Source organism: Crocodylus siamensis, chromosome 1, assembly GCF_052110815.1.
Source record: "Crocodylus siamensis isolate JL-2025a chromosome 1, ASM5211081v1, whole genome shotgun sequence".
Lineage (NCBI taxonomy): Eukaryota > Metazoa > Chordata > Crocodylia > Crocodylidae > Crocodylus > Crocodylus siamensis.
In genome coordinates this window covers 168,287,437-168,312,645 of record NC_143395.1, presented here as the reverse complement: position 1 = coordinate 168,312,645, position 25,209 = coordinate 168,287,437, and the positions used below count along the sequence as shown (strand labels likewise).

The 25,209-nt window shown below is 40.1% G+C and overlaps 1 protein-coding gene across 2 annotated transcripts in view; it reads right to left on the bottom strand.

The window, feature by feature from the left end:
* RAB3GAP2 (RAB3 GTPase activating non-catalytic protein subunit 2) overlaps positions 1 to 25,209 on the bottom strand; it is a 74,563-nt gene that overhangs the window by 22,023 nt on the left and 27,331 nt on the right. For both annotated transcript variants that reach the window (XM_090048630.1, XM_090048637.1), the window contains exons 7-22: positions 23,109 to 23,210; positions 21,600 to 21,699; positions 19,611 to 19,709; positions 17,777 to 17,925; positions 16,552 to 16,631; positions 16,362 to 16,451; positions 15,286 to 15,425; positions 10,653 to 10,869; positions 10,161 to 10,304; positions 9,686 to 9,768; positions 8,808 to 8,872; positions 8,336 to 8,426; positions 4,967 to 5,094; positions 4,600 to 4,813; positions 4,031 to 4,128; positions 1,016 to 1,121 (exon numbers count right to left, since the gene is read on the bottom strand). In XM_090048630.1, coding sequence (XP_089904756.1) covers positions 1,016 to 1,121; positions 4,031 to 4,128; positions 4,600 to 4,813; positions 4,967 to 5,094; positions 8,336 to 8,426; positions 8,808 to 8,872; positions 9,686 to 9,768; positions 10,161 to 10,304; positions 10,653 to 10,869; positions 15,286 to 15,425; positions 16,362 to 16,451; positions 16,552 to 16,631; positions 17,777 to 17,925; positions 19,611 to 19,709; positions 21,600 to 21,699; positions 23,109 to 23,210 — 1,906 coding nt within the window. The remainder of the gene's footprint in view (positions 1 to 1,015; positions 1,122 to 4,030; positions 4,129 to 4,599; positions 4,814 to 4,966; positions 5,095 to 8,335; positions 8,427 to 8,807; positions 8,873 to 9,685; positions 9,769 to 10,160; positions 10,305 to 10,652; positions 10,870 to 15,285; positions 15,426 to 16,361; positions 16,452 to 16,551; positions 16,632 to 17,776; positions 17,926 to 19,610; positions 19,710 to 21,599; positions 21,700 to 23,108; positions 23,211 to 25,209) is intronic.

Here is a 25,209-nt window from a genome sequence, read left to right as displayed (position 1 = left end):
CACTGTGATCCAAGATCCAAGTCCCCCAAGGAGCCTAATCTAGTAACATTTTCTAACAGCACAGGGCCTCCAAATACAGTTATAACTGCTCTTTCTTCAGCATACCCACCTCTTACATACTGCCCTTATGGTTAGAGCAGCTGCCCAGGAGGTGAGATATTAGAGTTTGAAGCACTCACCAACCAAAGGGAATTCAAACCTACAACTCCCACTTTACAGGAAAGTGCCCTACTTAACCAGGCTACAGTAAGGTTGGGTTGAGGAATCCTCAGATTCTCCTACTGACACTGCATAAAAAACAGATGGAAAAATCCACAGAGCCAGGAAGAGGGAGAACAAGAGAAGGCCTGATTTTGAAGTGGATAACTAGTTAGTGGGGACCTTCTCCTGGGAGACAGTTGCTATGGGTTCTGATCCCTGCTCCAAGCACTGTTCATACAATTTTATGTTAAATGGGCTTTGGATCAGAAAAACAGAAATAAGCCTTGGGGCACTACAGGAAGTAAAGATAAGGGGCAGAAGACAGGTCTTACTTAAAATCCTACCCCAAGGCATGTATTCAAAAACTATTTTTGAACACAAACTATACTATAGGGAGGGGCCTTCTCCTCAGAAGCTAAAGGTAGTGGCTGTAGAAAGAATAAAAAAGGGATGATGTTAATTCAAAATAATTTAAGAAAATGTTTAAAAAAAAAAAAGAAATGTATCACACAAGTGCTACAAGTTGACAACTGAACCAAGGTCCTTAAGTCTCAAGTGTTTTACCTATGAAACACAAAATACCCAGTTTTCTGGACATTAAGTGACAAACAAGTAGCACATATATGTTCTATTATGCTATTAAAAGATAAATAATTGGTTTGTCAATAAATTGTGTTATAAAACAATTATAAAAACATGCTCATGTGCAGTATTTACTGCACAAATTTTGTTAAACAAATACAGAAATTGCCATTGTGACTATTCCAGCAATCAACTGCATCTAAAAATGACATTAAATGAAAAAATACTTCACCTTTCATTTTGCTCAAAAGAGACAACATAGTGTGAAGGCACCAGACAGACTGTGGTTTATCTAAAATATCCTTTTCCTTGGAAAGCCACAAAGTGAGTAGCAGGGACTGAAAAAGAAAAAAAAAGTTCATAGATTTCATAGACATTCGGGCTGGAAGGGACCTCGGGAGATCAGAGTCCAACCCCCGGCCCCAGGGGCAGAAAGTCAGCTAGGGTCAAAGGATCCCAGCAGGATAAGCTGCTCTGGACTTCTTTAAGGAAGTCCAGGGTAGATGCTTGCACCACCTCTGGAAGAAGCCTATTCTAGGCCTCGGGGGCTTGGACAATAAAGAAGTTTTTCCTTACATCCAGCCTAAAGCAGTCTTAGAGGAGTTTGTGACCACTGGTCCTTGTCATCTGGTGAACAGACATTCCCCCAGATCCTGATACACGCCTCTTACGTACTTCTATATGTTAACTATTTAAAGATGGAAGAAAATTTACTTATAGCTCATTTAATGTTATTTTTTGGAGAGAAAAAAATTCATTATGCCTAGACCAAAATTATTATAAAGATTATGGCAAGCTGCTGTATGTTTAGCAGTATGACTTTATGATGGTAAAATGTTATACTCAAGTTGGGGTGGTTCACAAAGGCTACATGAATAGAATGCTTGCTGAGTATAAATGCACACAGCAAAATAACCCTGAAAAGTGGACTAAGGCAGACATTGGGAGCTATAAATTATTTTCTTTCTCATTTTGCCTTTGCAAACAAACAAACCTGTTTTTTCTAAAGGTGTAGAATGCATTGCCTAAGATACAGCCTTACATTAAATCCCTCAGAACATTGAGACCTGATCTATACAAGAGTTTTGTTGGTATAACAATGTCTATTACAGGCTCACTTTTCAACAGTATTTCTATGCTGACACTGCTGTCACAGAAAAGCATTTTTGCTAATACTGTATAAGCTGCATTTAAAGTGGGTGAATTTAAACTGGAGGAGGGGAAGCAGGGTCAGAACCAAAGGAGGGAGGGAGGCGGGGAGTAGAGTTCGACCCAAAGCCGGGGGTATCAGATGTGCATATCTGCATCTGGCTGTTGGCATATGCATGTTACTTTTCATAGCAGGAGAGACATGAAGCAAACGTTTAATCGGAGGGCTCCTGCACTCCCCATTCATATAAATTAGGTCAAGTTCTTAGAACATACGACTTGCAGAGCTCAGTGTGACCAACCCAAGGGTGAAAAGAGACAGTGCATTTGTGTCGCCATAACAATTATGGCAATACAAAGGCCAAGTAAACAGATGTCCACACCCCATCATGCCATAAATGGCCAAAATTTGTGGCTGATGTAGATGGTATCAATTTATGCCACTTAACTGCAGCAAATGTCTTTTAGGTTTATGGCCACTAGCCAGCTCACGCAAGCACTTTTGGGGCTTTATGGGCCTAAACCTGTATGCCATGGGAATAGGAATTCTTGCAGTGTAAAATATGCTCAAGGGCATGCAGGATTCATACCCTGCAGCCCCAGGAACACCTGCCTGGGTTCCCTCATTTGTGATTCCCTAAGCATGTCAACACACTGGTATAACCCCATTGCTAGGACAGCCCATTAGCTGATGGCCAGTCTCAGCAAGCGGGGGTAACATGATGCCTGTCATCCTGCAGGATCAATGGGTGATGTGTATTTTGCCCAATAAAGTAGACCAGCTGTTCTATTTATATCCAAAGACAGAGTTTTTTTTTTAACAACAATCTGCAAACTTTTTGCTGACAACCAGACTTTTTTTTACTGATATATGTTTTACATAATGAAAATGTAACCTCTTTTCCAGGCTCCGGACAAGGGCCAGCTTCAAATTTAGGGATTAAACACCATATCAGCATAGTGAAAAAATGTGGTTGTCAGTCATTTGCAAATTATTAGTTTAAAAAAAAAAAATCATGGGTTGACACCCTGCTTGTCTTCAGCAATGGTTTTATACTGTGCTGTCCCACCCACCACCCTGATGCCCCCAATCACACCCCACTGTCTCCCAACCTTACCCTCACCAGCCCTGCTCCCCCAAAAGAAGGGTTACTTTCTGCCTACTCATGACCCAGGAGCATTACAGGCAAGCAATGGGAAGCAGCAGCAGTACATGGCTGGTGGAAGATGGGGCTTCAAAGTCCCAAGAGAGAATACTCCCTGCAGGATGCTGCACTCCTGCTCAGACACTAATGGCGCTGCTCTGCTTTCTAACAATCAAGCTCCTAGTTATAGTTTTCTTTCTTTCTTACTTTTTTTTTTTTTTTTAAATGGACAGCTCCATTTTTTTAATGGATTTTTACAGACAGTTGGCAACCCTGGCAGATGCTTTATCCAGCCCACATGACTACCAGAGGGCCACTGGAAGTGGGGAGACATGGTCTGCTGCAAAATTCAGAGCTCTTGGGCTGTGTTGGTCATAGCCAGTAGTGGTGAGCTTGGCTCACCACTGCAGTCTCCAAACCCCTATTTCAGAACCATTACTACCACCAGACCCTTCCTGCTGCCAGTAGACCCCTCACTTCCTCCAGTTCCACTGTCACAGCAGTGGCCATGACAGCCACCTCTGTGCCCCAGGCTCAATCCAGTCCAGATCCATGGCCCCAAGTGAGTTCCTGTTAGACAGTAATTAGATTGCTAACATGTTTAATAAAATTTAAAAACAACCCATCTGTGTTATTCTGAGTTACATCCTTTTTGGTGTAAAACTTGATTAAACAAATGCTCTCAAAAAGGTGCCGCTGACTTAAAAGGGAATATCTTAAGGCTTGAAGGCAAGGGCATTAAGGGTACAGCCATACAGCACAAAGCAAGACTATGACAAATACCCTAGCTGGCTCTGTTTTTTATCTGAGAGAGCATTCCCAAAGTCATGCTGCTTAATGAGACATATTATTACACTTACAAGCCAAGGCAATACTGTTATATAGAGTGATCAACAAATGAAACTTCTCTGGCACTGAAATTCTTGAGGAAACACAGAGAACCTTATTCTTACCAGCAAAACCTGAGGACTAAATCCTGCTGATTCCAGTGTATGGCACATTTCCTTTGTAGAACTCTCTCCGTGCAAGCATTTCCAGAAAAACAAGCTACCTAAAACAATCAACAGGAATGATATCAACGAAAGGTTTATGTGGTAGATCAAGTTTTGCACAGCCTGAGACAGAAGGCTTTAGGTTAGCAACGGATTATGTAACACTTCATCCTTCCCGGGTGGGGGAGGGAATATTTACATAGAATTAACCAGTTCATAAACCTTTTTCTAAACAATTAGAAGACTCATGCCAAAGAGGCAATCTGGTAAGGAGACGTTTTCAGGGGACAGGAACAAAATATCGGTTCTTGTACTCAGCCCTACTTGGTCTATCATTTCAAAGTACAGCTAAGTAAAAGCCCTTCTTCATTATTATTTCCTTTATTTCAAAATCCAACCTGGTTAGTTGGTATCTGGTACATGGACTTAGGAAATTCAAAAATTAAGCTAAAAGAAAAGATAGTCTATTTTTAGGGCTGCAATAACTCAAAAACTACCCTGGAAAACATCAAATGTTCAACAGTTCTTACCTAAAGCCACATACTCTCCTTCTTCCAGCTTCTTCACGTTAATCATGTCTTTTTCATATTCCAAATACTCCAAGAACATTTTTACAGACAATACGCTATCTTTATCCTCAGCAAATCGAACAGTTGGTTGGGTGTTCTCTTGTTTGTAGTTTTCCAATAATGTCTGGAACCTAACAAACTCTTTTTCATCTAGCCTGAGTAATTTAGCCAAGTCCTTAAAAAGCAGAAAGACAATACAAATTAACATTAACAAAGATTACAATCCACAAATTGCATCAGCAAACATCAGGGGAAAAAAGTTTCAGAAGAGTCTAAATGCTAATTTCAACATACTGTACTTGAAATAAAAACATTTGAAATCACTCACATTATCAGAAATCGTAGTCTCTGACTGCAAGCTCAGAGAATTCAGTTTGCTGACCGACTCATAAAGATGAAGGAGTTTTAACTTGTTTGAGCAAAACTGCAGCAAACCTTCATCCACAGACTCAAGTTCTGGGGAAAAGCACATGAATCTGAGTGAATTTTTTTATATGTATATTTCAATATCAATGGAGGGGCACTGGTGATGGGGGGGTGGGGAGAAAGAGAGCAACCCCCCCCCCCCCACACACACACAAATGCACCGAAATTGTAAAATCTTTGCAGCTTCATTAAAATCCTTTGTAGGAATGAAGTGACTTATGCTCCATGGAGTGATGTTCTTGATGCTCTGCTGTTTCCATTAAGATGATATTTAATTCATACCAATGCTCTTGCCCCAAGGCACAAAAAGTATCAGGTTCATTTTTCATAAGTTTTATATCGCAACACCAAACAAGGTTACTACAGAGGTTTAAAACCAGTGCATATAAAAAACATTTTAAAAACCCACTATGATACAAATGCTATGATTGTTTTTTAATACCAAACAAGATACAATGTTGTAACAGCTGTAGTCTCTCAGTCATGTTATCAGTGTATAAACATGTCAAGTCCCTCACTAGAAAGTTGAATATACGAGCTATCAAGTTCAGATATGAAAATAAAGAACTCTGACAAATCAGAAAACCTTCTGTTGCATTTGACGTCTACGAAGTTTAGGAAAGCAAATTTTGACTGTGTTGTGGGGTCACCAATTGTCATTACCACAGGGTTCAGAATGAAAGAAAGCACTCCAGGTCGCTCTATCAAATGAAGTCAAGAGTATCCTCTATTTAGCGCAAAAGAAAAAAAGTCTAATGCAAGCTGAAAGATTCGATTTTTCCATTTTGCCTAAGGAAGACTATTTCAGTTAACTGGGTAATCCGGACTGTCAAAGAAACAAGAACCTAATAATTAAGGACCTTGTAATATGAATTTTAACACACACACACACACACACACACACAAAAAATCAGACACAAAAATGTCTAAAATAGTAGCCAACACTTTGCAATTAGGAGCTTTTCTAGATTGCATCACTACCACTCAAAATGTAGAGAACCACAAACAAGATACTGCCATGTAAACTAGGGTGCAAACTCACAGCGTGCCCTTAGTAACTGTCTACACGCATACTTCTCTTACATTACTAACTCAAAGAAGGGCAGGCTACCTCACATTAACCACAAAGTGAGTGAGCTCATGGACAGTTACTGTGAAATAGCTGACAGTGCAAGTTAACACCCCATCTTAAAACATGGTAACCTGTTTGTGGCCCCCTACTCAGTTGCTTTTCCTTCCACCCATTTTTTATCGAGATACTGAGTTCAAAAAATGGAATTAGGCAACAACAACAAAAAAATTTGGCATGTTTAATTTTTAACTCCATATAAAGGAAGGCAAGCTAACTCTTTAGGAACAGAAAGAGATGCAGCTACTTCTTGCTTAACATTGTAGTTATGTTCTCGAAAAATGCAACTTTAAGCGAAACAATGTTAAGCAAATCCAATTATATCACAGTAGTTATCTACTAGCAGGTGGCCAAAAAATGTTATGATCGAACACTGCATGACTTTAAACGAGTATGTTCTCTACTAGATCAGAAACATAGCAACATGGTAACCGGGACAACGTTAAATGAGGAGTACCTGTATTCACTATTTAAAGCAAATTTTGTACCCCCAGGACAGTGGGAACATGTAACAGCCTTATCCTAGAGTAGCAAACTGTTGGTTGCCATTACTGTGCTGGGCCAGTAGGCAGCAAGGGAACAGATAATAGCTTTAAAAATGGTTCTCTTAGCTGCAATTAAGTAGAGCTTAGGATACAAGACAGACACTAGTGTGACTTACAGTGGTACAAAGTTACTAGGGTTCTTTTGCACAGTGACTCGCACCACTTTAAGACTGTACATCTTGTGGTCATTCCAGTTTCACATCCAAGTGAGGGTAGATAATGCCACTGTAAACATATAATGCACCTGCCTCTTTAGTGACATTAATAAATGCACATGGCATTAAGAGAAAGATTGTAAATAAGATTTTCCTATACAAAACATCATCTCTGAATAATCTGCGAACATCTCTGAGCTCAAGGAGCTTTCCAGCATACAATTTTCCCTCTATGAAGCTCAGCCACCTCTTTAACACTCTGCTATTAAAAATCCTGGAAACAAAGAAGCCCTTTGCAGCTTGCTACAGATAATCCACTGATCTTCTTCCCACAACAACAGCATTCATATAAGCTAACATCCATTTCACTAAATCTATTTACCCATAGCGTCACCGGCAGATATGTTGCTATTCTTGAAAAATTAGAAGGTGGGCACTCCAACCAAATCTGTTCTATTTTATGACCAGCATGACCAAGTCATATATGGAAAAGGAGGGTGTGCAGAAAAAACACACACACACTTCAGCTCACAAAGAGAAATCAATCAATATATAACAAAAATAAAACACGCTTTTCCAATTATGTAAGCATTGCCATTCTACTGTTCTCTGTGAAAATAGCTTCTTGTAACAGACTATATTTTAGCACTTCCTACAGCTATTTAAATCAGATTCTTCTCCCCTAAGAACAGGCCAAAATTAGTCAGTAAACTCCATGGGTGAAGTGTACTTCTGTTAAAGAATAAAAACAGGGAAAACTCCTATTGACATGAGTGGGCAAGGATTTCATCATGAGGAGCTCAAGTGACACAGAATGCTGCATCATATGGGGCTTCCTTCACTTACATAGGGCAAAGGACAGTGCTTTCTATGCACAAGCATTCTGATATCCACAAACTTCATTTGGTAATCTGCTATGAACGATAATGCCAAGGGTCCCATCTTATGCAACACTATTACTGCACAGAAGCAGAAACTGAGTATAGTCTATTTAAACATACAAAAGTACTCATACATACAAAATAATGGGCTGGTGAAAAGACTAACTGTATATACAATTACTGGCAAAACATTGTAGGAACACACTGGATATAAATGTTTGTACACAGATATATCAATTTTTTATTTGCATTTGTATGAAGCTAGTTTATATTTCTGTCTTTACATACATAAAGCATCAACTTAATCAGTCACGGATTTCAAGTGAGAATTATTTCAGTGTGTATTTTGAGATGTACGGCAAGTGAAGCAATTTAAATTGAAAAACTACTGGGGAAGTTGGAATCAATGCCAGAATTACTCAGCAGAAAAACCAACCAGTTGAAGTTTGAGGGAGTAGTATCCCACAGATAGCTCCATCATAGCAGTAGCCCAGCTTCAACACCTTAACACAGATACAACTGATATCTTTCTCCATAATTACAAAATAAACTTGTACCTACCTTGATTTTTTAAGGTGTCCATCAATGTCCGAGTGATGTTTGCAAGAGATGAGAATGGCACACGTTCACTTGCCAGTATTTTTTCCAAAGCCTATTAACAGAAATTTAACAATGAAATTTTTCCATTCTATTTCACTTTAGTTCTAAAAGCATGTAAGGAATCTGTAGCTACTTGTTTTTATACATATTTGGAAAAATTTGAGCCTGCAATGAGGACAGTTCTTTTATTGATGGGTGTATAAACTTATCTCAATTTTGCCGTGGAAGGGATTTTGAAGTCACAAATCTACTTCATTAATTCTATGTGGTACGTTACAGAAAAAAAGAAAAATGAAGCAAGCATACAAAGCAAGTCCTTAAGCTTTGCTTATCAGTGATCTAGGAAAAAATTAAGAACACTGTGAAAGGTTTATAAAAGCTTTATATATGAAATTCTTTCCCAGTATGAAAGTCCCGTTCTCAGAATACTCACCTGTTTTTTTGTAGCTGGGTATTTGATATCAAGAATTAATTCCTTTGCTTCAGCTTCAATCAACTCTACAAAGAAAGATGATCAAATGTTTAACTCACATTTTAGACTGGATTCTAAAAAGCAATTCATGCAGTTAAGATGCATACTTTTAATTGTTTGGTGTGATATGCTTGGAGGAGCTGACATCATACATTTGGAAAACTCAGCAACTGAGTGTTTGTCTAACTTTACAAACAACTAAAGTTTAACTTCAGAATTAAGTGCTGAACAGACCCAAAAAATCCAGACAAGGACATGCAGGACACTGAAAACTCTCTTTTATTATTATTTTGCAGGATAGGGAAAATCAATTTAGGTTAGATGTTAACCTAAACTGCACTTTGCTGGGAGCACCATAGTTATAAGAATTTTCTCCAGGTAGCTTCAAAAGTCTGCCACCTGTGTCTCCCCAAGATATAGTACACTTCTTAAAATTTTGGGGTGGGATTGGTACTGGTTAGCTAGTATTAAACAAGTATCTCAGAAACCAAGAAAAAAAGATATCTTGTATCCCATGGTAAGTCATCAGTGGAAATCAGAAGTGAGTTGGACATTCCCACCAGACTAAAATGTACTTGTCTAGATTTTACAGGTTAGAAAAAGAGAATGCAACAGGTGTACTCAAGATTCTTACCCTATTTAGAGTACTCAACACTATTCTAATCAGATTAATCTCACCTTTTAAAATGCAACCTCAATTCACTTAAAACTAACCGACACTAAAATGGCACAAGGTGTTAGCTGTCCACAATGCACGTATGACATATTCAATAAAGAGTGGATATTGTCCAAGTCAATAGATGAGGCGCTAAAAAATGCAAACGTTTAGGAAAACCTACCCAGATTTGTGGTTTTAGCTTTGAGTAAAGCACTTAATTTCTTCACTAGATGCATATCCTTTGCTCGCTCACTCTTTTTATCACTGGAAAAAAAGTTTCATTTTTAAATGTATAATAAAAACACAATTTAAAAGTTCCAGTAATTATATTTTTCTTACTTTAACATTATACTCTCTTGAAAAAAATCATTTTCTTCCATCTCTGGTGTGAATATATAAAGTAGCTACTCTAAGCTCTTATAACAAAGTCATACAAAAAATATTTATACATTTTATTTTACTCTACTCACAATGAGTAGCACCTTACTTTATACTGAGACTACTCAGGGATTAATGTACTATCTACTAAAATAAAGGACAGCAGCATCTGGCCTTCTAGTCCTAAGTCTTCTTTGCATAAGTTAGTCAAAATTAATTATAGTATAGAATTTATTATATTATAATAGACTGATTACATAGAATTCAGTCAGCCTTACCTGAGTGCTAAATGGAAAGGTACATGAATAGTTTTCATACTTCCAGATACTGGGTCGACAAGACAGATCTGGTAAGTCTGAGGCTGCCAACCCTGACTGGTCACATTGTTTAAACCCATTATTTTATACCCAGGGTACAGCAATCTGAAAGAGACACAAATAATGCTTTTACACTGAAGAGTGAGATTGCCAACATACCTTGTTTAAATGCAGGATGAAAGGAGAGACTTTCACACAGCCAACAGCAGCATAACTAATGAAAACCATCAAAACACCTAATTACATGATGATGCATACCAGAGGGGCAAAGACGAAAGTGGCAATGTTTATTTATAAAATAAGAGCTAGCTACACTTCAGATTAGTATCAGATGTGTTAAAAGCAACTAAAAAAAAAGTCTACCAACACTTGTCATTGTAGACACTGGCATGAGACTGCCTGAGATGTCAATCTAGCATTGGCTAATGTGTCAAAATAACGAGCCTCTCTTACCGACAGTGTTTCCCAACATTAAAGGCACCAACTCGGGGTCCTTGCTGAGTACTCCACACTTCCAGGATACCTCTCCTTGGAGCATAGATTACAAGAAACTGTGCCACTCTACTTGGACCTTGAGCATTCCCAAAGGGAGAAAAATCCATCTTTTCAGTCTCACGTTCGTGAAGGTCCTCTACTGTCTGTATCCAGCCAATCTGTGCATCACGGTATCCTTTGTAAAACAGAAAGAAAAAAAAAGACAGAAGTCATTCATTCTTATAAACGGATTAAGTTACAAAGATACATCAAAGCCAACTTGCTCACATTACTACATTAGCAGGCTATTTAATTTTTTTTTCCAAAACAGGACTGCTGGCAAGTATCCACATCAGGTCACTGTTCTGAAGCCTCTTGTAAATAAAGGATTTGAAACACAAAACATGGCCCACAACAGTGTTCCTTATGAAACACCTGCAGAGCTTTTTCCAAGGCAACAGGATAAAATGATTCCAGGGAAGCTACTGAGGATAGGACAATCAGGCCTGAAGCAGCCTCCCCCAGGCCTGAAACTAATTCAGTGCCCAACGAAATCTGTGGAAAAACTCCTACGGACTTCCTTAAATAAAGGATCATAGTAATAGGCAACTGTTGATCCTTCTAGATCATGGTATATGCATAAGAGTTGACTAAGACCCGTCAATGAGTATACCTAGGCAGGAGTATGGAGACCTATGCAAAAGTAAAAAGTCAGGAATTTCTTTGTAAATGTCTAGATCCCATGCAGCTCCTAAAAGATGTGTGTGGCTGGTGGAAGCCTCCCAATCCACCCAAATAAACACTCCCAAAAATGGTTACTCTGACAACAAAAGTTTTTTAGCAGTAAATGTAACTAAACAATCTAGACACTTCCTCACATTCACTCTCATAACATATGGATTAAGTATCTGCTCTCCACATACTCTTTCTGTACAGAGAAAATGGGGTGTCTATTATGACGACAATGGTGCACAGGTTTCAGCAAGTACAGATGACGTCCCTTACTGAATGGGAGAGGCAACCTAGTGACAGATGAAGAAAAGGCTCAAGTACTCAATGCCTTGTTTACCAGGCAGCAAAGTTTCAAGAGAGCAGCCCCAAGTGGTGAAAGAACAGGTTAGGGATTATTTATAAAAGCTGGATGTATACAAGTCCGTGGGGCCAGACGCAATGCATCTGAGGGTGTTGAGGGAGTTAGCCGATTGCAGAGCTCCTAGCCATTATCTCTGAAAACTTGTGGCGATAAGGGGAGGTCCCAGACGATTGGAAAAGGGCAAATATAGTGCCTATTTTTAAGCAAGGGAAAAAGGAGGATGCAGGGAACTACAGGCCAGTCAGCCTCACCTCAGGCCCTGGAAAACTCATGGAGCAGGTCCTCAAGGACTGCATTTCTAAGCACTTGGAGAAGAAGAAAGTGATCAGGAACAGTCAGCTTGGCTTCACCAAGGGCAAGTCATGCCTGACAAACCTGATTGCCTTCTGTGACAATATGACTGGCTCTGTGGAGGCGGGGAAAACAGTGGACGTGATATACCTTGACTTTAGCAAGGCTTTTGATATAATCTCACACAGCATTCTTGCAAGCAAGTTACAGAAGTATGGGTTGGACGAACAGATTGTAAAGTAGATAGAAAGCTGGCTGGATCATCAGGCTCAACAGGTAGTGATCAATGGTTCGAGGTCTAGCTGGCAGCCAGTATGAAGTAGAGTGCCACAGGGGTCAGTCCTGAGACCAGTTTTGTTCAACATCTTCATTAATGATTCGGAAGAGGAGATGGAGTGCACCTTCAGCAAGTACACGGATCACACCAAGCTGCAGGGAGTAGTAGATATGCTGGAAGGTAGGGCTAGGATTAAGAAAGACTTTGATCTATTGGAGAACTGGACCAAAAGAAATCTCATGAGGTTCAGTAAGGACAAATGAGAAGTCCTGCACTTAGGATGGAACAATCCAATGTGCCAGTACAGACTAGGGACCAATTATCTAAGCAGCAGCTCTGCAGAAAAGGACCTGGGAGTTACAGTGGACAATAAGCAGAATACAAGTCATCAGTGTACCCTTGCTGCCAAGAAGGCTAACAGCATACTGGGCTGCACTGGTAGGAGCGTTGGCAGCAGACTGAGGGAAATGATTCTTCCTCTCTATTCAGCACTGGTGGGGCCCCATCTGCAATACTGTGCCCAGATTTGGGGAGCCCCCCATTACAGAAAGGATGTGGACAAAGTTGGAGAGAGTCCAGCAGAGGACAACAGAAATAGTGAGGGGGTTGGGGAACAGGACTTCTGAGGAGAGGCTGAGGGAACTGGTCTTATTTAGCCTGGAGAAGAGAAAACTGGGGGGTGGGGGATCTGATAGCAGCCTTTAAACTACCCAAAGCGGGGTTCCAAAGATGATGGAGCTAGACTGTTCTTAGTGGTGGCAGATGACAGAACAAGGATCAATTGTCTCAAGTTACAGCATGGGAAGCTTAGGTTAGATACAAGGAAAAAAACTCTTTTGTGAGGAAGGTGGTGAGGCACTAGAATGGGTTACCCAGAGGTTGTGGAAGTTCCATCCTTGGAGGTCCAGCTCAACAAAGTTCTGGCTGGAAATGATCTAGTTGGGGTGGTCCTGCTTTGATCAGACAGTTGGATTAGATGACCTCTTGAGGTCCCTTCCAACCCTAATTTCCTATGATTTCTAATATATTAATAAACACATATACAGAAACTCTTCTCAGAGATTGTAAAAGGGCAGTCTGTTCCTTTAAGAGGGAACAGTCAACCGTGTTGAGACAGCCCAGCTGTAAAACATTTGAATAGGCAAGTAGTGTCCTGCTAGGAGCTTTAAAAAGCTCCCAAGGGAGAAAAGCAGGAGAGGAGGCAGCAAATTGTGAACACAACTACTTCAGAGTCCAGGTGACTAGAGAGGGCAGAACGGTTTTGCCTTTTGTTTCTTTGCTGCTAAAAGAATGCGTTACCCAAGAAGACTGGCTGAAGAGAAGCCAGCAGGCTAGACAACCCACTTAAAAAGAGACATCATGATTGATCTACAAAATTAGTTTTAACAAACTGAAGCAGAATTCAGATGAGATTTCTAAGCCATTCATAATCTCTTAGGAGAAATTATAGTTCTAAATATATGCTTGCATTTGCTGGCATCTCTGAAGTCCATGCTGGTCCCAGTAAGAACACACAAAACATTCAGTCATTAATTACTTATTAGCAGTTCACAACTTGAAAGATGTTGTGGGTGAGAGAATGTGTGGATCATATCACCCTTTGTTGTAAAGTTATTTAAACGATTAATTATAAATATGGAAAACTTGGCAGGCAAAACTGCTGTCTACTTAAAACAGGCTTGTTTGACTGAGAAAGGAATCTAGTGAATGTGGAAGCATATTAAATATCCTATAAAAATACCAGAGACAAGATAAAAATGGGAAAGCATCTCTCTTTAAAGTCATAAATATATTTACCAGATAAACCCATAATTATGGGGGAAGGAAATACCTAGGAGAAACAAAAGATACTACAGACATTATATTATAATAGTTCCCAAGTTAGCTATGCAAGCTGGAAGGATGGTGAAAATGAAGACTGCTTCACTCCCCACCATTCCAGTCCCAATGAAGTTCCCTTCAAAACAGCAGTTGTATCTGTACCCAGTGCATCAACAAAATAAGAATTTTTACTTGCAAATCTGATTATTATAATTCCTTAAATTGGCCTTTTATTGTCCCCTTTGAGACTTCTCTTCCTCCCATCTACAAAGAATGCCTGGAGAAAGGACTCAACCCTTCTTTCCTATGCATGTCATGTGGGAAAACCAGCAATTCTCGGCCAAGACAACTGAGTGGGGAAAAAGAGAAATCATACATACACATGGAATACAGCCTAGTGCCTCTGAACTACTATGTTAAAAGCCTCCAAGACTCCTGGGTTTGCTCTATGGAGAGTAAAGAGAAGACAATATACTAAATAATCTCTCATACCTTATGCCAAAACATAGGTCCATGTGATGGGGGAGCTGGAAAAAAAATTTCTTCTACAAATCCTGGCCATATTATAGTACCAGCTACAATTGGATCTGTAACCCTCAAAAGGGAAATTTCTGAAACTTTCCTAAAAAGAACTCGGTCCCAAGGAAATGAGATTAAATGATCTATCCTGAGAACAGGCAGAACACCCACAAAGAAAGCTAACTGGCCCAACAAACTGAAAGTTTCTGCCTTTCCCAGCATTTCTATGGTGTGAAGGGTAGGGGAACAGACTGTTGCTGCTCCTTGCCCCAGATTAAAAAGAAAGAGGGAAAAAAGATCTAGAGCTATACAATACAGGGAGCATATTGAACAAAGCAACTCAAACCCTTTGTAACAAAGTGAACAGCTCTTACAGCAGCAGGACCTGGGAAGGGAAATTCAGGCAAAAATGATGTATACATTAGTATCTGAGGTTACTAATTAAACCGTCACTAATAATCACACTAATTCTTCACCCCTGCCATCCTGAAAGTATACTAAATTTCACAGATTGTAAGTAAAACACAAATGGTAGTCATAGTTCTAAGTCAATTAAACATAAAACCAAAACATTTCTAACAAATAGCTTGCTTTTTACACCATAGGTTTACCTTTCCACATACGAACTGCAAGTCCTCTTGTAACATCCAGTAAAATAACTCTTCCAAAGTCATCCGTTACTGCAGCCAACGTGTTACATGGAGAAAGACATATGCTTTCACCATGGCGTCGGGAATCTGGAAGTCCAAACCTGAAAATCACAAAAAACACTATTATTTACAAAAATACAATTTAGGAACAGTTCCATATACAGAAATAGTAAAAATGTTTCAGACACTATAAAGTGTTATTTTAATAGACAAAAATGCAGATGCAGCATTTTGCTAATCTAAAATGTCATGCAACATGTTGTCTTTTTTAAAGTCTCACTAAACTGACAACTGAACACTGGCAACACAAAAGACTGAATTCAGTTCGTAAGTTAAAATTCAGAGGAGGCTAAGCATGCACTTAACTTCCCTTGTTGTGCATTGGCATGAAACCATCTTGCAACAAGAGATGATCTCATGGATCCTCTCCACTGCTAATCAGACCCATGCATACTTCGACTGGCAGTACAGCCCGAAGTTTAAAGCAGAGGGGCAAGGAATCAGGAAAACTACACTCAAATTTCCTAACTTCCTATTGATTCTCTCTGAACCACTGGGCAAGACGCAATCTCTTTGTGCTCATTTCTCAAACAGTAAAACAAAAACACAAAAAGCATTTTCGTGAGGACTTTGAGATATGTATGCAGTGTCATGTGCTGCAAGTAATTTATGAGCTTGCTCATAAGCTCTACTATACTACTTCAAATGTTAAATTTAGGCCTTTTATGCTTAACCTCTTAAATAAGGATTTCCTTCCTGCTAAACTGGGCAAGAGGTATTTTTTGTTCATTTCAGGGGGGCAAAGTTGGACACACATTGGCAACCAGAGACTATTAAACTCATTTCATTTGTAAACTAAGTGAATTTAAATTTTGATTATAAATATAAATAAAACCACACAATTAGTAAGTAGCCTTGCTACAGTAGGTAACGAGAAAAAATGGCTCCAACTTACTAGCTAAACAGATATACAAATAATTCAAAGAATCAAGGAAAAGCTTCAAAGCGACTGAGGACTATACAGAAACTAAACTTGCCTCACTGCTAATGGGGTAGCAGGTTCAACTTTTGGTTTCTGTTTTTGAACAGGTTCTTCTTCATGCTTGCTCTTCCAGCCAAGCCAGCCACTTGCAACAGAAAAAAAGATCCCCAAATTAATAAAATTAAAATCCTGAAAGTTAGCTACTAAAGCAAAGTCCTACTTAAAATGATTTTACATTTTCTTACCTGGCAGCACTGAATAGTGCTGAAGTCAGTTTACTAGCAACTGCTAGTGCAACATGAGATAATAGTGGCTGTGTGCTACCCTGAAGGAAGAAAAGAAAACTTGTTTAGTATGTTAATGCCAGCATTTTTTAAACAAAGATCTATCCAATCACAGCACCATATAAAACTCAAATGCTGAAATTCTAAACGCTTAGAATTGTATAAAACTCAGGTATATACTGCTGGGCAAAGCTCTGTAACTATGCTGTCAAAATTTGCCATCATCCACATTAATTTTCAGTACAAGTCTTCAATAGCTTTTCTATCTGAATGAACTACAGATGATCTCACCTACAGAAGCCATATGGGCCTGGCTCTAGGGAGAAAAAAGGCTCTGCAGCCTATTAACTCACGGTCTCCAAAACAATATGCTGACATCTCCAAGTCCTACTGTACTTTTCAAGAAGCCCTCCGCAAACATCTGATAACCTAATATGCTACCTGACCAGAGAGGTTAACTCTCTCCATGAAGCATGAGCATTTTTATCATCTGGTCTGATGTAGAACTGGCTCCTTACAGACATCTGCGCATACAGATTTTTCATAGAATATGTTTGGGGGTAGGAGGGAGAACAAAATCAGAACTGTCTACATCTTCTAATCATTTTGTTTGCCCCATTAATGAGTTCATTCCATCTTGGAAGCTTTGAATGTCAACAAACAAATATACAGCCACCCTTTTTCCATCAACACACACAGTTCATAAATCCATGGTGAAAGGGTCACAAGCAAAAGAATTTTAATTTTCTTCTACAGTGGTTACGATTAAAGTAAAAAGAAACAGAGAACAGAAGTGGTCATCAGATCTATACAACATAACTATGCATGCCACAAGCTTTTATTAAGTCTAAAAGAATAATAAACTGACAGCAAGTTCTCAAGTGCAAGAAAAATAAGCTTTTAAAAATGTTTCTATTATTCAATGCATTTGATTTAGCATTAAAAATCCTGGATGACAGGAACCTGTGGCATATTTCGCAAACAGATCCTGCCAATTCCATCAGGAGTTTTTCTTCAAAGTACCTCTAAGTTCTGAAGGCTGAAGAAAAATAAAACTCAGCACAAATTTGGATAAAAGCAGAATTATCCTAAAATAGTTTTTTCTCCAATATGGTAAGGGAAAGCTATTAAGACATAGAGCCAAATTGTTTTATCATGCTAATTTCATAATACATTATATACATACCTCCAAGGCAAAAAAGAAACCAGTGAAAGGATTGGACCCAACAGTAACGTACTGAGACATAGCTGGTGGACTATTCTTTATAGCTGCATTATATCCACCTATACTGGATGCAGTCTTCATCTGATCAAACGGAGACAAAGTCATGATACCTATTAAGAAAAAAAGAAAAAGATCTACTTGGCATTTCGGGTTGTAAAACTCTATATTCTTGGTCAGTCATAATTCTACAAAAACCTTGAGGAGACTTAATTCACATCTGTTTCTTTAACACAGCAGAACCCAGATCATTCATATCCAAGTGGCTTACAACCTGCTTAAATTCACAGTGGAGTTTCCAAGTGAAGTAGTCAGCTCCTTGCTGCCTTTTTTCTTTTCACTACGTAAGGTACCACTTCTTTACTCGGCTAAAACATTTCAGCAGTAAAACACAGCTGAGCAAAGAAGCAGTTCCCTTTGAAATAAAAACTGCAGCCACTGGGTAGCACAGGCTTGTCCAACATACGGCCCACGAAGCCATTTTCTGTGGCCCGCAGTGCTGCAACAGGAAACAAAAGCAAATGCTGTTTACTTTCGTTCCCACCCCTTGTCCCTCCCTCAGCAGCTTCCTAATGGCTGCTGCTGACACAGTGCGGCTCCTCCCCTCCCCCCTCATCCTTGAGGTCACCCAGGTGACAGGGAGGACACGGCAGGGTCAGGCAGCACTCCTTGACCCCTGCGCCCCCAAGCTGCGGCTGGACTGGACAGGCCACACGAGTGCCCGCTCCTGCCAGCCCACTGGGTGATAAAAAGTTCACAATCCAGCCTCACATTCAAAAAGGTTGGACACCCCTGAGGTAACACATCTCACAGGCCCCTACAGCTGTTTGTAATGACTGGATATACCCACCAACCAATCCGCAAACCCTCATCTTCGCAAGAGCTACAGAATCTAAGCCTACAAACTATATCTGGGTTCTACTCCATTTTATAAAGCTGTAAAAATTAGCAAAGTGATAATCGTGCATTTTAACAAGGAAACTAGAGACTAAGTAGTGACTGAGATCGCATTCCCTCTCTACAGTCAGTAACAGAAGGGAAATCCTAGTGAAGGAAGCTCTACACAGCTGGATTGGATAATGAGAACCACATCACTGGCCCCTCACAGAACCAGCATAGGGTGGGTACTAAAAGTACTGCCACACACCTACACCCCCAAAATTCAGCAGCTGAGAAATCTATTTCACTGGCTATCCAGCTGCTCCTCCTCACAACTATTTTCTTTTGAGGCAGGTGGAGTCAGCCAGATATATCCCTCCTCAAAAGATACACTCATCTGAGAGGACTTCAGAACAAGCAAGCTTCCCCCATTCACAGAGATCCAGAGTCTCAGACTAACTAGAGGCCAGTACCGTTCTCTAGGAAAAAACAAAAAAAACAAAACAACTATCTGAACCTCAAACTACTTACTGCAGACAAGCCTTCTACTAGTCTTTATTCTTTCTGCCAGACAATCCTATAATTTGCCACTAATATAGGAGAAGACTACATCTGACCTGGCCTCACTCAAAATAAGAGGAAAAAAAGGCTGGGGGGCAAAGATGGAAAGGATTCACAAAAAGATGCTACATCCTCTTTCCTTCTGGTACACAGTGATAAAAGAGACTACAGAAGAGGAAATGTTTCTTTCCTCATTCACAAGTCCTTGATCTTCTCCAGATAACTCCTACATTTCTCCATTCAAGCATCATCATATACCAATACTCTGGCATCTGTGGAAACCCCCTTATTCAAACAGAATAAAAATGGTAAAATTATTTCATCTGTTGAAGGCCTGAAGTTAAACAGTACCACTTACCAACACTTGCGTGGTCAATAATAGCGTCCACATCCTGCAAGCCCCACTTCTTATAGGCTAATGGTGGGGGCTGAACGTTCTCATTGCCTGATGCTGCCGCTGCCAATTTTTTTCGAGACAAATAAAAATAGCAGTTAGTTCAAAAACTACTATAGGCAAAAACATGTCAGCTAATGCAATAATGTTTTATACCAGTGGTGTTCTTTTTATTTTATTTATTTATTTATTTTTTTAAATCTGCAGGCCACATGAGCAGTGCCAGGTTAGTCCAATGGGCCAGATCTGATCAATGGGCTCAATCTGCGGTGTAGCAACACCTTGCCGGGGGCCCAATTACCTCCATGTGGGGCTGACCTGGCTAGGGCTGATCCAGCCTTGGGAAGCTTAGAAATTTGGTGGCAGGGGAACAGTGAAAGTCTTAATTGCCCCCCACTCCCTGCCACCAAATTTCTAGACCTGAGGGGAGCCCATGGGCCAGATATCATGGCTCCATGGGTCTGGGGTTGAGCATCTGTTTTTTTACTATCAATAACATGGGTCAACATTGCTGCAAGTAATACATATGGAGAAAATTTAAGTTTTTGGTGATCATTAGACCTCAGTCCATAAAGTAACCTGCAACTCTTTAAGACATTTTTGTATAATACTTAGACATATATCCTGAACAAAATAAGAATTTGAACATTATTGCCCAGAAAAGTTATAATCACAATATCTATTGCAGTCGTATTTTTTAGTTCCAAAATAATCCTTTCAGTAATTTGCTTTCCCTATTATTAAATCAAAATAAATAATAAATGTTTCATACCAGTCCGTATTTGTGCTATGTTTGTGAAGGCTGGCCTGTGTCAAATGCAAGTGAGTAGATTCAGAGTGCCCAAATCACAGGATATTAGGGGTATGTGAAACAGGCCACATTTGTTTCAGACTGAATCAGGGACAGCAGTTCGATTTATTGATTTGGATCGATCACTGTCCCGATTCGATTCGGCTGAATCCAAAGATTCAATGCTGATTCGGACAATCATCAACTTAGACACAGACACAGCTTTAAATATTTTTTCTATATACCTCCAGGTACCAGGTATGGCTTGTGAACGCTGCGATGCTGGGGCAGATGGAGTGTCCCATAGGAGCGCAGGGTGAGGCAGCGGGGCCGCACACTTGGCAGTGAACCTGGAAGTGGACCCAAAGCACTTCTGGTCCACTTCCAGGTCTGTCGCCAAGCACGCTGGGGACCCCTTGCGCTCCTGTGAGACACTCCATCTGCCCCACCATCACAGCATTCACAAGCCACCTGGTACCTTGAGGTATGTAGAAAAAACATTTAAAGCTGTGTCTATGTCCAAATTGTCGAATCTTTCCGAATCTCTCCAAAACCATTTGGAGGGTTCTGATTCGATTCAGAGATTTGGCCACCAAATCAGACCAAATCTCTGCTGAATCAAATCAGCAACTGAAGCTTTGCACAGCCCTACAGAATACGCATTAGTATACCTGAGTTTCTAGCAACATGCTCACCTCAGGCCTTATTGATATTCATAAGTATAAATTTACAAGGGAGTAGAACCTGAAAGATGCCAAAATACTTTTACTGAATACACTAAAATAGAAGCTAGATTTTGTTGGTCTTGTCATGAAAGATATAGGAAGGCTATTGAGGATATCCTAATGAGGATATTCCTCATTATAACCAAAATTAGCATCTGCAACTTTTCTTGTAGTATAGCAACTCTAAAAGAAAAAGTCCTACAGAACTGAAATTAAAGAGACGGGATCTCTCATCAATGGAAATCCTACTCTTCAGGTAAGAAGCATTCCTTGACAAGTATTATCCTGCATGTAAATACAAGCTTGTATAAAACTGACAAATCACGTGTAGTCTCAACTTGTCTTTATTCTGTATGTCACAAAGAAGCCACCATATTAGACTGCAAGTTTGAAAACCATTTTAGATCACAGTAATAGGCAGCTTCTCTTAAAACATACCTCTTGCCACCTGATTACGACAAGCACGAAGGGACTGGAAGAGGCTGAAACCATCAATAGTTACAATTGCAGCTGGATACAAGATGCTCAGTTCTTCATTCTTTATTTAAAAATGAGGTAAGGAAGACAATCACTTTTCAGCATCACCTTAACAGCTTAGCTTTTTCCTCTGAAGACAAGCTTTATAAACAATGCAAGACAACAAGTGTTACACTTAAACAGTTAATTTCTAATGGGTTTCAGACAATGGAATATCAAGAACAGATAAGGAAAGAAGTCTTAATTTCTCTGACATCTCAGCATTCAAGTTATTTAGATATAAAGACTATTTTGTAATTGCCCTTAGTGTTCTATCCTTTCATTGAATTTTATATGCCTAGTCATATTTACATTTTTAAAACATATTTTGTTTAAAAACACGCACAAGTTACTGTAGCATATAAAGGTTTATAAAATTTAATCCTTCATCTATATCAGGGGTCTAAAATGGCTCTTGGGAACATAAGTGTTAATTTGGTCATCTAAATTAGTCTCCATATTCCAAAACCAGGCATATAATGTCATGCTAAATCATTAGATAACAATCTTGCCCAGATATCACACAGAGATTTCTAACATTTCATTATTTTTTCTGCATGAAGAATTTCAACTCAGCAGTGAGTGCAGAATGCTGGGCTTTCTTCAAAACTGCACGAGTTCTACAAGACCTGCTCAACAGGAAATAGCATAGTGAAATGCAGATGCCCATTAGCAATGCTCAAAATAGCCTTAACTCCTTTCCTACAGGTTACTTTACTTTTAGCTGCATCCATTGTGATGTTACTAAGAGATAAAAGAAGGTTGTATCATCTAGTGGATAACTGTACAGAGCTCTTGGGACCTGCTAACTACTGAACATCCACAAGCCTATTACTCTATTTTGCATACATAAAAGGGCACCAAGTGAAGCATTCATTTACAAGAATGCTACAGTAATTCAGTTACTCTACCTTACAGGACTAAAAATACTCCAGACAATGTGAGAAACCATGGTGTGCTCCTATCTGCATCTTTATAATTAGTTGGTTTAAGGACTCTCTTTCTAGAACAGGAGTCAGTAATTTACAAGCCATGGGCCAAACCCAGTCCACAAAGCCATTTAATCCAGCCCACAAACGAAAGATGGTGGGGGAGAGAGGAGAGTGGAACGGCCAGCTTCAGCAGCAGTTGCTTCCCCCTGCCACCACAGGGAAAAGCAGCAGCAGTAGGTGCTTCTTTTGTGCTGCCCATAGGAAAAGCTGTGGCGGTGGCTGGATTCTAGCGCTTGCCTGCCTCAGAATCAAAGGGGGTAAATCCAACCTGCTGGATTAAAAGGTTGCTGACCACTGGTCTAGCACAACGAGTCCCTGGACTCCTACTATAAGATTTTCAGTGGTCAAAAATGCTAAAACACAAGGTTTATGGAGAAAAGAACTCTGGGCATGTCCTGGAACAGTATCATTTCTCTCCTGAAATAATTTGCTTCAGTACCTGTTCTGTGACTCCAGGATGCCTGGGAATTTCATATGTTCTGCACTTAAGCTGCAGGACAGGATCTTCATTTAAAAGCTGTGCAAGAAGTAACACTCCATTCTAGAGAAAGAATACAGAATGCAAACATTTATTAATCTGTCACTGAATGAGGCCCACAGAAATGAGAACTTACCAGTAACTGGAATGCTGAGTGGGTACACAGGCACCTCAAGCCCTTGAGCTTGGGCATCACCTTTTTCCCTTAGCAAAAACTATATAGCATGCTTGTACCTGCCCCTCCCATGCTCCATGCAAGGGCACTGGACACTGAGCAAAAGGGGAAAGTAGGGCAGGACATGAACCTTGCCTTTTCATGCTCAGGTCCACACTAATATACAACACAATTGAGACTGCACTTGGGTACACAGTGATCCAAGAGATGACCAGACAGCCATCCATCCAGGTAACAGTACACTGCAACTCTGTCTTCCTGAGACAGGCCACTGACAACTGCAATGACCCAAATGAAGACTCTAAGAGCTGTATCCAATGAAAGAGCCATGTACTGAAAACACTCTCACCCCACCACAAAACAGTTATTTTCTCTGGGAATTTGATGACTCACTACTGAGACAGATGCTTAGTAAGGTAATAATTCACTACTGAAACAGAAGCTAAGCGATGACTCAGATGCTAAGCAGCCTCACATCAGAGACTGAGCAACAGCAGCTAATAAAAAAAACATTGAATATGAGTTTGCAAATAGAAGAGTTGAGCTTTCTTATATCGCAGGTGGACTGCACATCCACCATTCCTCCCAGGAACCAAGAAACGACTGTAAAAAAATCCCATTCTTCTGAGATGCAGAGGAACCCCCTTCCATTGTCACTAGGCTAACTGGGGGGGCAAACCTGTCACAACAGCTCATGAACATGTCCCTCTGAAGACAAATAGGGAAGGGGAATGGGCAGCAAACTCATTTGTGCAAATCTAGCCATAACTGTATTGAGAAGTGATTGATCAGCCATTAGTGTTTAAGGACCCACAGCTGTCAAAGGGAAGGACAGCCTTGGAAAGCAGGATGCACCTATCAATTATTGATGAAAAGCTTTTATAGGTATAAAAAACAAAACCTGTTTAGTTATAGCAAGTCAACGGAGCAACAAGAGAAGAATGCCAAAACTTACTGAGATGCTGGCAATTTCTTGGGGACTCCTGCAGACAGAACATGAGAGAAGGAAGAACAAAAGAAGACTGTTGGGATGGTCTTTGCTCTGAATAGGACTTAGATCTGTGCTTCCTCTTATGGCCAAGTGTACAGACTTCAAGGGAATGAAGGATGGTCCTCTAATCTTTATCATCATCAGTTTTAGAACTAATGAGCATGATTCTTTCTATCATATCCTGCACCTCTCTTGGGATACCAGAGCCCTGGGATGAAGAGAAATAATCTCATGCATATGTCACGGGTCACACAAAGGGAGACAGCATTCTCTGTATCTAGGGCAGCCTGGAGGGAAGTTTTGGCTGAGCCCTGATCCCACTGTGCAGCACTCGCCCAGGGAGAGCTGGATCTAGCCATGAGGAACTTCCCTTGCTGCCAAATTTTCTGACCCATGGGGGTCCCTGCAGGCTGAATGCCAAATCAATGAGCCACATCTGGAAGTTGAGCACCCTTGCTCTAAAATCATCTACTGAAAGTGATAAGGGCCAGCTACATTTGGTGAGGAAGAAGAGAGCAAACTGTTGTCAGATACCACCTTTGTCCTAGAAGCCAGATCCTTGGAGTCCTCCCAAACCAAAGGAGAAGACCCAAAGATTATGTAGAAAGCACTTGCACAGTTGAGGCTGAAGAATGGGAGCCTGGTCAGTATCACCTGTACCCAGAGTCAGTCCATAGATAAGGGTCATAATGGCCACAATGGGAAGTCAGGGAAAGATAGTTACAACAACTGGGTCAGACACCAGGAAAGAAACAGGGGACTTGCTCTGAGGTTCTGGACATTCTTTGTATTTTGTGCTCCCAGAACAGAAACTGATCCCTTGATCTTTCCCAAGGAATCAGACACAGAGCCTGGCCTTGCACTTCTTTCTAACCCGGGAGACTTACAAATGGAAC